The following is a 15,597-nucleotide window of genomic DNA, read 5'->3' on the forward strand; positions in this document are numbered from 1 at the left end:
GCCCACCCACTGCCTCTGACCCTGCAGCCCCCTGCCCAGCCAAAGAGTGTATCCACTCTGGATAAGGAGGGGATGCTGCAGGGTCATGCGGGCTGTTTTGGGCCAGGCTGTCAGGGGCTCTTCCTGCCTGGCCGCTGGCGTCTTGTGACTCTTCACGGCTTCTGATGACGCACCGTAGGTAGTCATCTTCTCCCCGCACAGAAAACCTGACGATCTCTATTGGTCTTCCACAAATAGGGCATTCCGAGCTCCCCCTTATCCACCGCAGGATGCAGCCCACACAGAACTGGTGCTGACAGGGCAGAAGAGCATAGGCAACGCCATCTCGAGCGTCATAGCAGATGGGTCAGCTCCACGCTGTCTCTGTGGCCATGTCTGTGCTCTGCAGTGGCTTCAAGAGAACTGAGGATGGGGAGCTGCTCCTCCTCCTCCTGGGCACCAGCACTGACAAAGGCTGTCACACGCTGCGGAGCAGAAAGAGGCCATGGCTACTTGCTGTGACCTCCCGTGCCCAAAGACGGTAGGGGAGGATAAAACACGGCAGGGCCAGGGAAACACTGGGGATGGCTGTCCCTGACTGGCCGATGACCAGTCCCCTCGGCCCCTTTGCCCAGAACACCCTCCAACCAGGGGCTGCAAAGCCCCCTTCCCCCTTGGCCGCAGTCAAACACCATGCAGCGTGGTTCCTCCAGCTGGCCGCAGCCACCAGCAGCCTTTCTTTGGCACGTTCCCCTTTGCAAAGGCACGCCTCGCCCCTGCCATCTGTTGCTGACAGCTCTCCCGCTGAAAAGGGGGACCTCTCTGACGGCTAAGGCCCCTGCCGCTGCACTCTCTGGGGCTGCTCGCTGCTTCCTGGCGAGACTGGCACTCCCTGGGCTGTCGCACGGTGATCCAGCAGCCTCGTCTTCCCCGCCCTTCTAAAATACACAGAAGAAAGGACCTCAGCTCTCCCTGTGGCCAGGGAGAAGGGCCCGCGATGCCACAAAGCCTGGCTCAGCCCAGGAGTTCCAGGAGCTGCTGCCGAGGCCAGCCTGCTGCTCTGTGCCGGCTGATGGGCCCTTGTGCCCCAACCGATCTGCAGCGAGAAGAGTGCCGATCAGCCAGGGCGAAGCCGGGCAGCGCCCAGGCCCAGGGCTGAGCGCGCATGGTAGCCCAGGAGACGCTGCGCAGGGAGGGCAAGCACAGCCTGCCATCTTGGGAAGGCAGAGCCCAGCACCTGAGCTGGCCTTTCCTCTCCAGCCCCCAGCACTTGGGGTCCCGTCCTGAAATGCTGTCCTGAGTGCCCAGCGGGTGGCTACACACCCACGTGCATGGGACGGGGCGCCTGTATCCAGCCCGGGCACTGGAGCCACCTCCCAGCCCTCAACGGCCATCAGGGAAAGAGTTTCTGTCCCCAGGAACTGGGAGCTGTCCACTGGGAAGGGGCAAATACTCCAGTGCGGAAGAGTGTTTTCCCTCACATTCCAGTACATGGTTATCCCTACAAAGTGCTGTTTGGATGCAGAGAAGCTCTGCTCAGGAACCCGCGTGCCCTAGAAGAGACACTGCTCTTCCAGTCGTGTGGGCTGCCCAGACTGGATGGCAGGAGCAGGGCCCCAGGCCCACAAACCCCTCCGAGCCGGGCTCTGGGCGCCTAGGCCAGCGGTGGGGCATGGGGGTCACAGAAAGGCACTGGGAGAAGGGGGTACAGCAGCACCCAGACAGTCTGTTTCAAGGAAAGACGGATTTTTTAATACAGATTTGATGGAGCCCTGCTAGCTCCGCCTCCGGGGTGGCCTCTTGCGGGGCTGTGGAGAGTCCTGGGGGCTGGCAGCCCTCCTCTTTGGGGGGCGCCGTGCCCGCATGGTTGATCTGTCCCTGCCCCGTCTGGGAGCGGAAGTGCTCCGGTTGCAGCCCTGGGCAGAGGGGCCTGCTGCTGCTGCCTCCCCTGGTTCCTCCTGGGGTTGCTCCTGCTCTGCAGAGACGGGCCCAGATGAGGGGCAGCCAGGACCCCCGTGGACTGCAGCCTCCAAAGGACCATCTTCCTCCTCCACATTGGACACTGCGTGGCTGCGAGAAGAGCTGCTGGAGCTGCAGGTGGGAGCCTCCTCATCGGAGGAGCTGAAACTGCATCTGCTAGAGCTGGAGCTGGTAGAGCTGGAGCTGCTGGACATAGAGCTGGAGGAGCTTGTGCTCCTGGAGCTTGAGGTGCTGCTCCTGGAGCTGGAGGAGCTGGAGCTCGCCGCAGAGCTGTTGTCGTCCTCTCCAGCAGTGCTCAAGCGTATCAGCATCTCAGCCTCCTCACTGCACTGCTCCACAATGACATTGATGAGGTCATGGACCAGTGTTGCCGTATGTTCCTGGAGGCAATCCTGGAGCATCTCCACCAGGACTTGTGCATTCAGACCATATATGCAGAGAGTCTGCAGGATCAGGCCCTCTGCACTGTTTGCCTGCCACCACCGAGCCCCAAATATCAGCGCCAGCACAAAGCGCAGCCAGGGCAGCACAGGATTAAGGAGATGTTCTTGTCTTCGGAAGAGTCTTGCCCAGACCTCGGGCAGGAGTCCACCCACAGCCTCTGCTCCTGCAGCCCCCTGCTCAGCCAGGGATGGCATCCCCTGCGGAGAAGATGGAGGGGACGCCACAGGTTGATGGGCACTGTTTTCGGCCAGGCTGTCAGGAGCTCTTCCTGCCTGGATGCTGGCATCTTCTGACTCTTCACAGCTTCTGATGACGCACTGTAGGTAGTCATCTTCTCCCCGCACAGTAAACCTGACAATCTCTATTGGTCTTCTGCAAAGCGGGCACTCTGTGTTCTCCTTTGTCCACCGCAAGATGCAGCCCACACAGAACTGGTGCTGACAGGGCAGAGCATAAGCAGCGCCATCTCGAGTGTCGTAGCAGATGGGGCAGCTCCACTCTGTCTCCATGTTTGTGCTCTGCAGTTGCTTCAGGAGAGCTGACAATGGGGAGCTGCTCCTCCTCACAGGCAGCGACGCTGCCAACAGCTTTCACGCGCTGCATAATGGGGAGAGGCCATGGTCACTGTCTGGGAGATCCCATGCCTCAGGGAGCGTAGGGGAGGACAAAATGCACCTCTCCCTCAACAAGGACACTTTCCTGGCTCCCCAAGCCCCAGCACCCTTTCCAGACCACCCTAGGCAGATGTTTCCCTGCACAGCTCACCTCTACTGCTGCAAGCGTGCGCCGCAGAGCCCGGCTGCCTGACCCAGACAGGGCCGGATAAGAACACGGGAATGGCTCTGGGATGGGCACCGAGAGCTGCCCAAGACAACCCCCGAAGTACCACCCGAAACCAGGAAAAGACTCGCTCTACCCTCCAGACCTCGCACACACGCTCGGCAGGACTACAGGCTTGAGCCAGACTGGGCCAGGCTCTGCCCGCGCCCGAATTTAAGCAGCGAGGGGCGTGAGGTCACGTTCCATCGCTCAGTGATGTCACCATCCACCGCTCAAAGATTTCACGTTCCACCAGACGGTGACATCACTGTGGGCCATCTGCCCCCACAGGCACACAGCACCAGCCGCAGCTAGGGAACTGGCGCTGGACATCAAGGGCTGCAGATCACTTTTCCCCCATCAGGACAGCCTGGCAGGGGGGCGGGTGGCCAGAGAGGTTTTGGCCATCTCTGTGCTTGGGGGTTTCAAGCTGCAGCTGGACAAAGCCAGTCGGCACCTGGGCTGATCCCTGGGCTGACCTTGCTTTGGCAGCAGCTTTCTCCAGACTCCTCCCAAGCTCCCCTTCATCCACATCCCTTCTGTCATCTTACCCTGATCCCATGCAAAGTACCAAGTCTGGCAGAGTCCATGTCTGCAACTTTCCAGGAAAAAAAGAAAATCCTCTGCATTGTCTTCATCTTCTGCATTTCCATGGCACTCAATTTCCAACGGAAACTTCTCTCCCTTTCACGGAGTTACAGTTGCCGTGGGAGGGGATCGCATGGGTCTGGCTGTTAAAACCTCATGAGATGACACTCCATGTTTTTTATTCCCAATGCTTCTTGCATAGATCAATGCCAGAGATAATGCATTCAGCCATTTCACGCCAATCTCTGACTAAATCTTTGCTAAGCTGGTTTTCAAATTGGAGTTCTTATTTTCGCAGGCCCACTGATACTTTCGTTCTATTTGTAGGGCTGCACAAATTTTGTTCATCACTCATCTTGTAAAAGGGGTTCTCCTATTGTTATTTAGCGTTAGGGGAACCCCAAATTAAGGAATTAGTTCTCTCAGCAACATTTTTTGCAACAGATGTTTTGTCTGCATATTTACAAGGATAGCCCTCTACCCATCCTGATAATGCATCTAAAAGGATAAGGACATACTTACAATTACAGCACTGAGACATTTGAATGAAGTAAATTTCCAGATTTACAAACCATCTGCACCGTTTAGGGTGTGGAGCTATACCTGTCTCCTCCTGCTGTCCTGTGTTATGTGCTAAACAAACTGGGCAGCTGCTGACGCCGAAGTCACGGACACTGCTGACGACCAATATGATCAAGCAAATGCCAATTTATTGTTGATACATCCCGGTTAATATAGCCCTTCTAGTTCCCTATCATGCGCAAGCTCTCTACCAATTGGCTAACTATATCATGCACGCGCTCCTAGCTAAAATACGATTCGTTAAGTCTCTTTGTTCACGCGCACGGCTCTCTCCACCTGCACCCTGCTTCACGTTCAGCCCCCAGTCACCTATGCCAGCTGTTTTCCTTCTTCTCAAGGCTGCTTCGTTTACTTTCTCACAGGAAGCTTCATTACTTTCTCACAGGCGGCCTCATTATTTTCTCACAGGTGGCTTCAGTACTTTCTTACAGGCAGCTTCAGTACTTTCTCACAAGCGGCTTCAGTGATGTCCTTGAGGCCTGCTGCTCACAAACGTAACAATTCCATTCGGTCTGGATTGTTCACTAAGTGCCCCTGGTACTCCAGGTATCCAACAGGCAGCTGCTACGTACTGTTGAGCTGTACTTGAACTATGTGGAGAAAAGTCAGTCTTGTCATTACCTGCAGCATCGTCTGTGCCAGTGCCTGTGCAGAGACATCGACTGTGCCAGACTCTGTTTGTCCTTGAAGAGGAAGGTTCTGGAGTGACCTGCATTTAAAAGCTGGGATCCAGCAGCCTCCAACACCACGGGAGCCTGCAGAGGATTTTCGTCAGGCCAGAGCAGCAGCCGTGGGTACCTGCTGGTGCCAGAGAGGACAAGGAGCAGCAGCTGGACCGACTGTGCCTGAGCAGGCAGTTACAGAGCTTTTGTACCTTTAAGTGACAGCATGTGTCTTTCATGGAACAGCGGTGCATGTCAGATGAGCAGGACACAGTGAGGAGTGTTTCCTATGGGTTTCATAGGAGGGAGCTCTAGACGGCTAGGTAAGGAAGCTCTGGACACATTGTCCTTTTACAAAGAGCACACTCCTTCGGTTACTGGATGGTGCTGTCTCGGAGAAGCCATTGGGTCATGCTGCAGATATTTTCTAGCTTGTGGGGCTTTGCAGGAGCACAAGGCATTAGCTATTTTACTACTGCTCTACTGAAAGGCCAGCTGGGACTTGGGGCATCTTCACTCAGTGCCTGATTCAGGCACTTAAGGCAAAAGTTCTTGCGGTATCTATAGTGCTTTTCAGACGTTTCATGGAAGTCTGGAACATTCTACAAATGTTGGTATTGTCTCATAGGAGTACCAAATTTCAAAATTGCAAGTCACCAGAAGTCAGAGTGAGAAAGGTGAAAACAATTGATCCCAGCTGAGAACTGCGGTTATCTTGGCAGGACCTTGTTCTTGCACAGACTCGCAGGGGTGGATTGAGTGCACAGGTATGTGATGCAGCCCTGGTGCTACAGCTGCCTCTCTTCAGGGAGTACTTCTGTACCTATAGCCCACGGTGTTGGAAGTGAGGGGGTGTGTAGGAGAATCCACTTGCGTGTGGGAAATAAAAAAGCACCAGAACTTCAGTAGGACATGTAGCTAATGTATGAGTAAATAAATGTACATGTATTCGGAGGGGAGTGCTCAGAAATGTTTTACTGAATAGAGTGCATGACCAAAATAGTTTGGAGGTCACTGCTACAGCCATCCCTCTAGGAGCATCTTTGCTTTTGGTTCTCCATGGAAGCATGCCTTGAGTAGTAAAACTCTGGAAAAACAGGTTAATTCCTGATTCCTAATGGGTCGTTCTAATTCAGCAAGTATGTGGGTGTTTCACAGACGGTTCCTATTTACTCCTTTTATTTTTCATGCCATTTATGCTGTGATCAAAGTAAGCATAAGATGCATATGAAGTATGCCCAGGCTATTTCTGCTTTCAGGAGCATTTCTCCCCCAGCTTGCCTGCATTTCAGGATGTGCTTATTAGGGTTTTCTCTTTCCTTGGTCCATATGGTTTCTTGCACAATTCCAAACTGGCATCTGAACTATGCCCTGCATCTAATTCTAAGCAGTACTAGTAAAAAGGTAATTATCAAAAAGAAGTGATCTTATCTTAGACCTATCTGGGATTTTTGTCTGAGTTAAAGGCATACTCTCCAGCTTTGCCCAGAATACCACTGCAGCCAGTTATCCCTTGGTCAACGTCAAGCTGATTGTAATGGCAAATGTGACTAAGTATGAAAGTGTCACAGCAGCAGAGAGGAAAGGAAAAAGCAGGAGAAACGGATCTGCCAGAGATAATTGCAGTTACTGACCTGGGAAATGAGTTTGAATTTCAGAGTTATAGGGATGGGAAATGTCATCTTTTATGCACAAAGAACAAATGTCCTACTGTTGTGAATTTTGCCTTTGTTGAATCAGAAAAAGATATAACACATCTGAAAACCCGAGGAGTTTTGTCCTTCCACATGTCCTGGTCTGGTTTAGAAGACGATATTATTGCATTTGACAACTATTTCTCTTCTAGCTCTCAGTTTTCACTGAGTTTTCAGGTCTATAATTTTGTGACCAAAACTAGCCCTTCCCTGCCCCAGGAGGAGCCAGCTGTCTGAGCGGGAGCTGGGTTACACAGCTGGGCGCCCAACTCCCAGCCCAGCGCCAGTGCTGGCAGAAGCCACTCTCTGAGGATTAACCTGAAACGCAGGCAAACAGCCGTCTCAAAAACGCAGGCGATTTAAAAGTGCTTAAGACTTCTGCAGGCACCCTGTCCCCAGCCAGAGGACAGGCACAGACTGTGGTCCAGTGACGCAGCCGTGTCCCCAGCGCCCCAGGGCAGCCGCGTGCTCCAGAATCCTGGGTGCTGGAGGAGACCTCAGGGGGTGGAGACAGACGTCCAGAAACCCTGGACTCCCCACCACATCCAGGACCTTGGCAGCTGTGGGGTAAGCGGCAGTAATGCACACGTACTGCGTTCGTTGTCATGTCCCACCTCTCGCTCTGGCATCCACGGCCTCTGTACCCGTACATTTATTTGGAAACCGCTATTCATTTTCTTTACTTTCTTTTTACACAGACAGTGACCTGTTTAGTATACCCTGTTGAATGAATCACAGTTGAGACTTCTCTGGCGGGATACAAATGTACACACACATTTATACTCCATAAAAAGAAAATAATACTATATTTTACTTCTTCGGCCTAACGCATTAACAAATAGTTTTGGAAAGAAAGAACATTTTTACCTGGAAATGGGAAAGATAGCACATATACTTGGCTGCTTTCCCTTTCATTGTTGGTTTAAAGGGGACAGTGATCTTCTGCTGCCCTTAAATATGATTCATTTTGTTCAGGCCATAAGACTATGTGATTTGTGTGTACTCCATCCTTCTAGTGCAGGATCCATACCAACGAGAGGGGCAAACAACATTGAAGTGATCTGTTGAGTATTTTTTTCAGAAGCACTCCTCATTGGTACAATTTTTTTTTGTTTGCTATCGATGTCAAACTGAGTCAAATTAGACCCACAGTGAGAGCTGGAACCTCCCCCCTAAAACATCACGACTCAGCATTTAGCTGCAACTGTTTATGCGCATTGGTTTATGCACATTTACCACGGTTTTGTTGCCACTTTCCTTCAGGAAACAAAGTCACATCAGGAGCAGAAGAAATACCTGATCCTTCCTGTAAGTTCAAATCTACCTGGAGCTGCACCTCCCTAGGAGTATGTATACGAAAAATACTTATGCTTTGTGAACACAGATCAGTGAGTCAGGAAGACGAGAACAAAGTTACGCCTAACCTTGCTGTAAAAAATAGGCGAAACTGCATATTTTATGCAAAATTATTTAAGCTGGCAGTCTTCAGTCTCAGCACAGTGCTGTCATGTTTATCAATGCTTGCTCCAAAGAAGGCTCAGCCATTTATAACAAGCCCAGTTCTCGTCACATTTTCTGTAGCGGAAGAGTTGTTCTTTTCAGGGCCAATGAGAATGGGTCCACTTTAAAGAAATCAATGTCTGGGGGATGAATGAAAGCAACACAGAGCTGCACTGAGTGCTTGCCTTGATTCCAAAATGTTTTGACAGACGTGACACTGATAGGCAGAGAAAAGCTGATGTGACTGTAGATAAATAAATAATCATACATTAAAATATGCATAAAGAAAAAAACATGTATAAGCACATAAAATGCAGGTTCACTGCCTCTGGTGTGTTTGCTTACCTAAAGTCTGCCACAGCAAGTGCTGTGCATAATAATTATCCATCACCGCTGGCTGGCACAGAAATTGTCCTGTAATAGTGGAGGAGGATTTCTCCTGAGTTGCACAGGTGTTTGTCACAGTTTCTCCAGTTGTAGCACTGTACAGTGCACTGTATCCAAGTGTGTCTTTAAGCGCAGCGACCGTCTCTTGCTGATGGTAAAAGGGGACAGAAGGTACCCGATCTTCCCAACGGCATTTGGATGCAGCCAACACACAGAGAGCAGCAAAAAGTCCGTAGCAAAAGGGTGAGGGCTAACGGCCTGTAACTCTGTGCCACGGCTGCCAAGTGTGGGGCATGCTCCTGGGTGGGCGCTGGGGCAGCTGAGCCCTAGATCTCGTGGTGTCAGATGCTCTCCACCCATATTCACAGTTAGCGCTTGCTCCAAACGCAAAAGAGAGAGAGGGGCTAAAATGTCAACCAAAAGCCCAAATGGAATTATTTGCCTGATTTGCCTGACTTTACTTTTAATATCCCCAAAGGAGGTCATAGAAGACAGGACGGAAATCAGTTCCCCTTATCTGGTAACCTCTCACCGCCACTCCTGAACACTTTGCCAAAGTACTAAGAATTTTTTTGTTGTAATCTTTAGCCATTTTTCTAGTATCTTGATACTGCCAGTGGTTTCACAAGCATCTTTTTCGAATACACAGGCTGAGGGTTCTCTGTACATTTGCCTATGAAGGGAGAAATGTTTGCCTGTGTTTGTGTCTAATACCTCTTCGGTGTAAAAACATACAGGGTCCAACTCCAATTCCTGCATTCCAGTAAGGGAGCTACTGCCGTGTAAGGTGTAAGAGCTGAGGGTGAGGAGCTGCTCCTTCTCCCTGGCACTGACACTGCCAAAGAGTGTCACACACTGCAAAATAGGGAGAGGCCATGGTCACTGTCTGGGACATCCCATGTCCCAGGTAGGATAGGGGAGGACAAAATGCACCTGTCCCTCAACAAGGACACTTCCCTGGCTCCCCAAGCCCCAGCACCCTTTCCAGACCACCCTAGGCAGATGTTTCCCTGCACAACTCACCTCTGCTCCTGCAAGCGTGCGCCGCAGTGCCCGCCTGCCTGACCCAGGCAGGGCCGGATAAGAACACGGGAATGGCTCTGGGATGGGCACCAAGAGCTGCCCAAGACAACCCCCGAAGTACCACCCAAAACCAGGAAAAGACTCGCTGTACGCTCCAGACCTCGCACACACGCTCGGCAGGAGTACAGGCTTGAGCCAGACTGAGCCAGGCTCTGCCCGCGCCCAAGTCTAAGCAGCAAGGGGCGTGAGGTCACGTTCCATCGCTCAGTGACGTCACCATCCACCGCTCAAAGATTTCACGTTCCACCAGACGGTGACATCACTGTGGGCCATCTGCCCCCACAGGCACACAGCATCAGCCGCAGCTAGGGAGTTGGCGCTTGACATCAAGGGCTGCAGATCACTTTTCCCCCATCAGGACAGCCTGGCAGGGGGGCGGGTGGCCAGAGAGGTTTTGGCCATCTCTGTGCTTGGGGGTTTCAAGCTGCAGCTGGACAAAGCCAGTCGGCACCTGGGCTGATCCCTGGGCTGACCTTGCTTTGGCAGCAGCTTTCTCCAGGCTCCTCCCAAGCTCCCCTTCATCCACATCCCTTATGTCATCTCACCCTGATCCCGTGCAAAGTACCAAGTCTGGCAGAGTCCATGTCAGCAACTTTCCAGGGAAAAAAGAAAATCCTCTGCATTGTCTTCATCTTCTGCATTTCCATGGCACTCACCAGTTTAGTGTCTGCCTGCTTTGCAAAGGGTAAAGTTCTCCACTCATCCAGCCTCCCCGGGACGCAGCAGTTCAGTGCCACATCCCAGCGGTGCAGAGGAACAGACAGGTTGGAACCCCAACTGACAAAATACTTCTGCCTGGATCCATGGATAAAGCACACTTGTGAGGGATGTGTGCAGAAGACTCATGATCTTGAGCCAAGCCTTTCTACTGGTCTGGACATTGAATTCTGGCTATTTAACCATTTTGGGAAGAACCGTTCAGCTTTGTGTGTCTCTCACCACCCTGCCAGCAAGTACAGTAGCGGTGGACAAGAATTTGTGAGGGGACACAAGTCACTTTTGAACAGCAGGGTCACCCCGCATTACGCAGTCCCATAGTCTAATACCTATGGTGTCCCAGGTGCCCCCCATATATATATTAGAGATGTTAGCGTCTCGTACGTGAGCGGACACCCAAATCAACCAGCTCTTCAGGTCAGTGTTAGTAATAGCACAGTTCTGTTCCTCTAACACTTTTGTTGGAATCATTAAAACTGATTTATGTTCCTTTGAAGCAGTGCTTCTCGTTGTTCCCAGCAGCAGACACAGCTGCATCTCATCATACTTTAACCCACAACTCCCGAGGCTTTTGACAAAAATTCTAACAATAAATTTCTCCTCGGCTGACATTGAAGACCCCGTCTGCCCTGGCTGCTCCCCTGCATCTGTTGCGCAGATTTAGGTCTCAGGGACTGCGGCTCCTGTCGCCGCTGCTTTATTCTTGGTCTCACGGACCACAGCTCTTGTCTCTGCTGCTTTATTCTTGGTCTCGGGGACCGCAGCTCTGATCTCCGCCACTTGCAGCTCTTGTCTCTGCTGCTTTTTCTTCCAGCCAGGGGCTGCCACTGATCGCTCTCTTTCCACGAGTTAAGGTCCCTGTTCGGGCGCCATATGTGGCAGTAAAAAACACGGACTCCGTGGATGGTGTTCCAGACACCCCTATTGTTAGTCAGCAATAGTCTTTTATAGTTTATCTAAGTTACATGCGAAGTGCACACACTTAATCATCTAATTTGATTGGCAGCAATATACTGTTCACACGCCTTATGCTTCATTTGGGTTGGTTCTAGTTTTTTGGTTGTCTTTCTTATTTTTGCCTTTGGTATTTCCTTATCTTGTTCTAGTTGTTGTTTTTTGTTATTCAGCAAGTGCTGTTCAAGGACATACCCCAAATTCGTCAATGTCAAACAGCTGTGCTGCACTCTCTGCCTCCACACCTTGGACCTGCGGTGTTAACTATTATACCTTTTTTCCTATCTTTACTTTTCCTTTTCACTCCCTTTCGCCTATCGAATGCCGCTTTACAGGCACAAGAATAAAGTTTGTGCTGTTTGATTGAAACTAAACCTGTTGGCGTGTTCGCCGTAATTTTGCACTTTGAGGTCGCACTAAAAGAGCCATCACGAGTCCCGAGTGGACAGTGTCATTTTTAAATTGGTGTAGTCAGCAGGGTCCTGAAAGACAGAGAGGTGCAGGCTGTGTGTGGTCTGTAACAGGGGAAGGACGGTTCGGTCCAGCCGCACCTAACCCTACATCCCTTTGGATGAGAGGTGCCTAGAAAGCAAGGGGGCCGATCCAAATTTCCCGCACACCTCACACACCCAATGGACGTGAACTCGAGCTGAGGTTTGGACTCTGGCTGACGGGAGTTAATAATAAGATCTCTTAGTGCAAAAGCGGGAGCTGTGCTCATATGAATGAGGTCGACTACTCGGGGAAGTGAAGGGCGACTGCAGACAGACTGCATTTGTGGAAACCAAGTTGAGACTCCCGTAGTAGATTTTGGTCTCTCCAACCACTCGGGGAAGAGAACAGCGATGCAGGGGCACTGCGTGTGTGGAAACTGAGTTTAACCCCTGCAAAGTGGGTTTGGTCCCTTCGTAATAAGAATGGCAGGAAAAGTTGATGATCAGTACCCTTTGTTAGTGAAAAATCAAGACTCGTTTTAGGAGCTCTTGTCACAGCATGCTGCCCAGACGTCCATACCTGGGCGAGATTGGGCTCGAGATAATCGGGCAAATTAGCAAAGCGTAGTAGATTGAGTGACTTCCTTGCCAAAGGAGGCGAGGGTAAAATCTGGCAGAGTCAAAGCCACAGTTTGGCTTATTCTGGGTGCAAGTTTGGTACTGGCAGTAGGGGAACACGTTAAGCAGTGTGACCAGGAGCAACAGATTACTGAGTCGCTCCAGATGAATCAGTCTTCCAGCGGAAGTCCTTCAAGAGACAGTATCCACCCTCCAAAAGAAGCTGCAGGAAGAAAAGGAGCAAAATCTTTGCTAGAATCTATCTTGACAGAAGAATATACAAAGAATTCAGAACTGTGGAGTGAGACAGATCTGGAGCCTGAGGAGAGAGGTATTTGACTGATAATCCCGACATACTCTCAGGAGGAATTACAAGAAGCGAGGGATCACTTTGACAATCACCGTTGGGTGAGAACTTTCGTTAAAAAAAGAATATTTTGATTTGAATTACAAGGATAGAGAACCAAAGATTACAACTAAGGACTTGCTGTACATCGCTACTGAGCTTGCCAAACTGGTGCAGGAATATGGGTGCCTTGCCAAAAAATCCGAGAGGGAGTACGTGTGGTGTGTGTCTCTAACCGGGGGAGATCACTTTCAGCTAAGGGACAAGGAGGCCGAGGGACACTGGGGTCTTTCTGACCACAGGAGATAATCGGGGGGGAATAGGGAATGGGGGTTATGGGCAGTTCATCACATGTCGCTTTCCACTGCTCCTTCCTCCGCAGGGGAAGAACTCCTCACATTCCTCCCCTGCTCCAGTCCCTCCCACGGGTACAGTCCTTCACCAACTGCCCCAGCGTGGACCCTTTTTCCACAGGGTGCAGTCCCTCCGCAACAGGCTGCCCCAGCGCGGGCCCTCTGCTCCTGCGGGGGCCTCCGTGGGCTGCAGGGGCACAGCCGGCCTCACCAGGGGCTGCACCACGGGCTGCAGGGGAATCTCTGCCCGCAGCACCATTGCTGCTCCCCCTCCTGCTTCGCTCCCCTCGGCGCCTGCAGCCGCTGCTCTCACAAGAAATCCTTCACAATGGGCTCAGGCAGACGCCTCTCCGGTTCCCTTCACAGCTCCTCTCCTCCCATCTCTCGGCCGGGCCCAGTTGGGCCCAGCGGGAGGCCAGAGGCTGAGGGCCACAAGGCCCAAAAGGCTCTCGCCTCCCCCTCTCTACCTCTCGCTTCTGCTTCTTTGTATCTTCTGACTTTTGCTGTTTGTTTTTTTTTTTTTGCCAAGCCTCACAAAAGCCTCACACTTTACATCCCAAAACTTCATTCTACATGGAGGGATGTTGTTCTCGTCAGAACAGAATCCCTCGCTGGAGCTGGGAAGCCACCTGTTCTGCCCCTTTCTGGATGTGGCCATAGCAGAGCCACTCCTCCAAATCTTCTTGTGTTGCAGCTTCTCTCTAACATTTCTAACTCCTCGGAGAAGATACAGACACATTTTCTGTCCCACAGGGTGAATCAAGGGCACTGGCTGTGACTACCACAACTGCTCACTGGGGACCTGGCCTTCGCAGGGGCTTTTTACCTCCATCCCATTATTTGCAGAGGACATTTGCTTCTCACTCCCTTGCATTTCACTGACATGATCAGTACCTCACTGCTTTAACTTTGCACTCTTTGTTTGCTCAGTCACGAGCTTCAAATAGGGGTGTCTCTCATGCATGTGCCCCACAGTGGGTCAGTCCTACACAAGAATGTTTTCACTGAAAGCCTTGCCGTGAACTCTGTCCAGCCGTGAGATACTGTTAGAACAGCACAAGAGATTCCGTCTGTCACTCCTAAACAGCACCTCTCTCTACTGCTTCTAGGTATTCTAGGCCAACACTCTAGTATTACAGTGTCCTGGAGACAGGAGAACTGAAACACTGGTACCTGAACACCAGCAGGCCCAGTACCTGTCTGCAGGTAACCTGGAGCTCCTCACGACACGAGCCTGAACTTTGCCCTTCGTGCGGATGTTTTCCGTGTGGTGTCTGGGTGATGGGAGGGCTGGCTCAGAGCAGCAGTGCCGTTTAAGCAGCATGTTTTGGCAAAGCAGGCAGGTTTCCTTAGCTTCCCAGTGGAGAGGGACCCTGTACTCCCACAGCCAGTGTGGAGGTACCCACCCACGTGCATGGGACAGGGCGCCTGCGTCCAGCCCGGGCCACTGGAGCCGCCTCCCAGCCCGCAAGGGCCATCAGGGAAAGAGTTTCTGTCTCCAAAAACTGGGAGCTGTCCACTGGGAAGAGGCAACTACTCCAGTGCGGAAGAGTGTTTTCCCTCACCTTCCAGTACATGGTTATCCCTAAAAAGCGCTGTTTGGATGCAGAGAAGCTGTGCTCAGGAGCCCGCATACCCTAGAAGGGACACTGCTCTTCCAGTCGTGTGGGCTGCCCGGACTGGATGGCAGGAGCAGGGTCCCAGGCCCGTTTGTCCACAAACCCCTCCAAGCCGGGCTCTGGGGGCCTAGGCCAGAGGTGGGGCATGGGGGTCACAGAAAGGCACTGGGAGAAGGGGGTAAAGCAGCACCCAGAAAGTCTATTTCAAGGAAAGAGGGATTTATTTCTTTTTTTTTGAAAAAGATTTGATGGAGCTAGCGCCGCCTCCGGGGTGGCCTCTTGCGGGGCTCTGGAGAGTCCTGGGGACTGGCAGCACTCCTCTTTGGGGGGCGCCGGGCCCGCATGGTTGATCTGTCCCTGCCCCGTCTGGGAGCAGAAGGGCTGTGGCTGCAGCCCTGGGCAGAGGGGCCTGCTGCTGCTGTCTCCCCTGGTTCCTCCTGGGGTTGCTCCTGCTCTGCAGAGACGGGCGCAGATGAGGGGCAGCCAGGACCCCTGTGGTCTACAGCCTCCGAAGGACCATCTTCCTCCTCCACATTGGACACTATGGGGCTGCCAGAAGAGCTGCTGGAGCTGGACGTGGGAGTCTCCTCATCGGAGCTGGTGAAACTGCATCTGTTAGAGCTGTAGCTGGTAGAGCTGGACCTCCTGGAGATGGAGCTGGAGGAGCTGGAGCTCGCCGCAGAGCTGTTGTCCTCCTCCACAGCAGTGTTGCAGCGAATCAGCCTCCCAGCCTCTTCACTGCACCGCTCCACAATGACATTGAAGAGGTCACGAACCAGTGGTTCCGTAAATCCCCCGAGGTAGTCCTGCAGTATGTCGAGCATGACTTGCTCATTCG

The 15,597-nt window shown here is 52.1% G+C and overlaps 1 protein-coding gene across 1 annotated transcript; it reads right to left on the minus strand.

Moving 5' to 3' along the window:
- Positions 1 to 1,754: 1,754 nt before the first annotated feature.
- Positions 1,755 to 2,912, minus strand: LOC147596421 (E3 ubiquitin-protein ligase Topors-like). The gene has a single exon (XM_086771388.1). It carries the CDS (start codon positions 2,910 to 2,912, stop codon positions 1,755 to 1,757), a length of 1,158 nt encoding a protein of 385 aa, XP_086627514.1.
- Between the last annotated feature and the right edge of the window lie 12,685 nt (positions 2,913 to 15,597).

This window comes from Chlamydotis macqueenii, chromosome Z (assembly GCF_036417535.1).
Source record: "Chlamydotis macqueenii isolate bChlMac1 chromosome Z, bChlMac1.mat, whole genome shotgun sequence".
NCBI lineage: Eukaryota > Metazoa > Chordata > Aves > Otidiformes > Otididae > Chlamydotis > Chlamydotis macqueenii.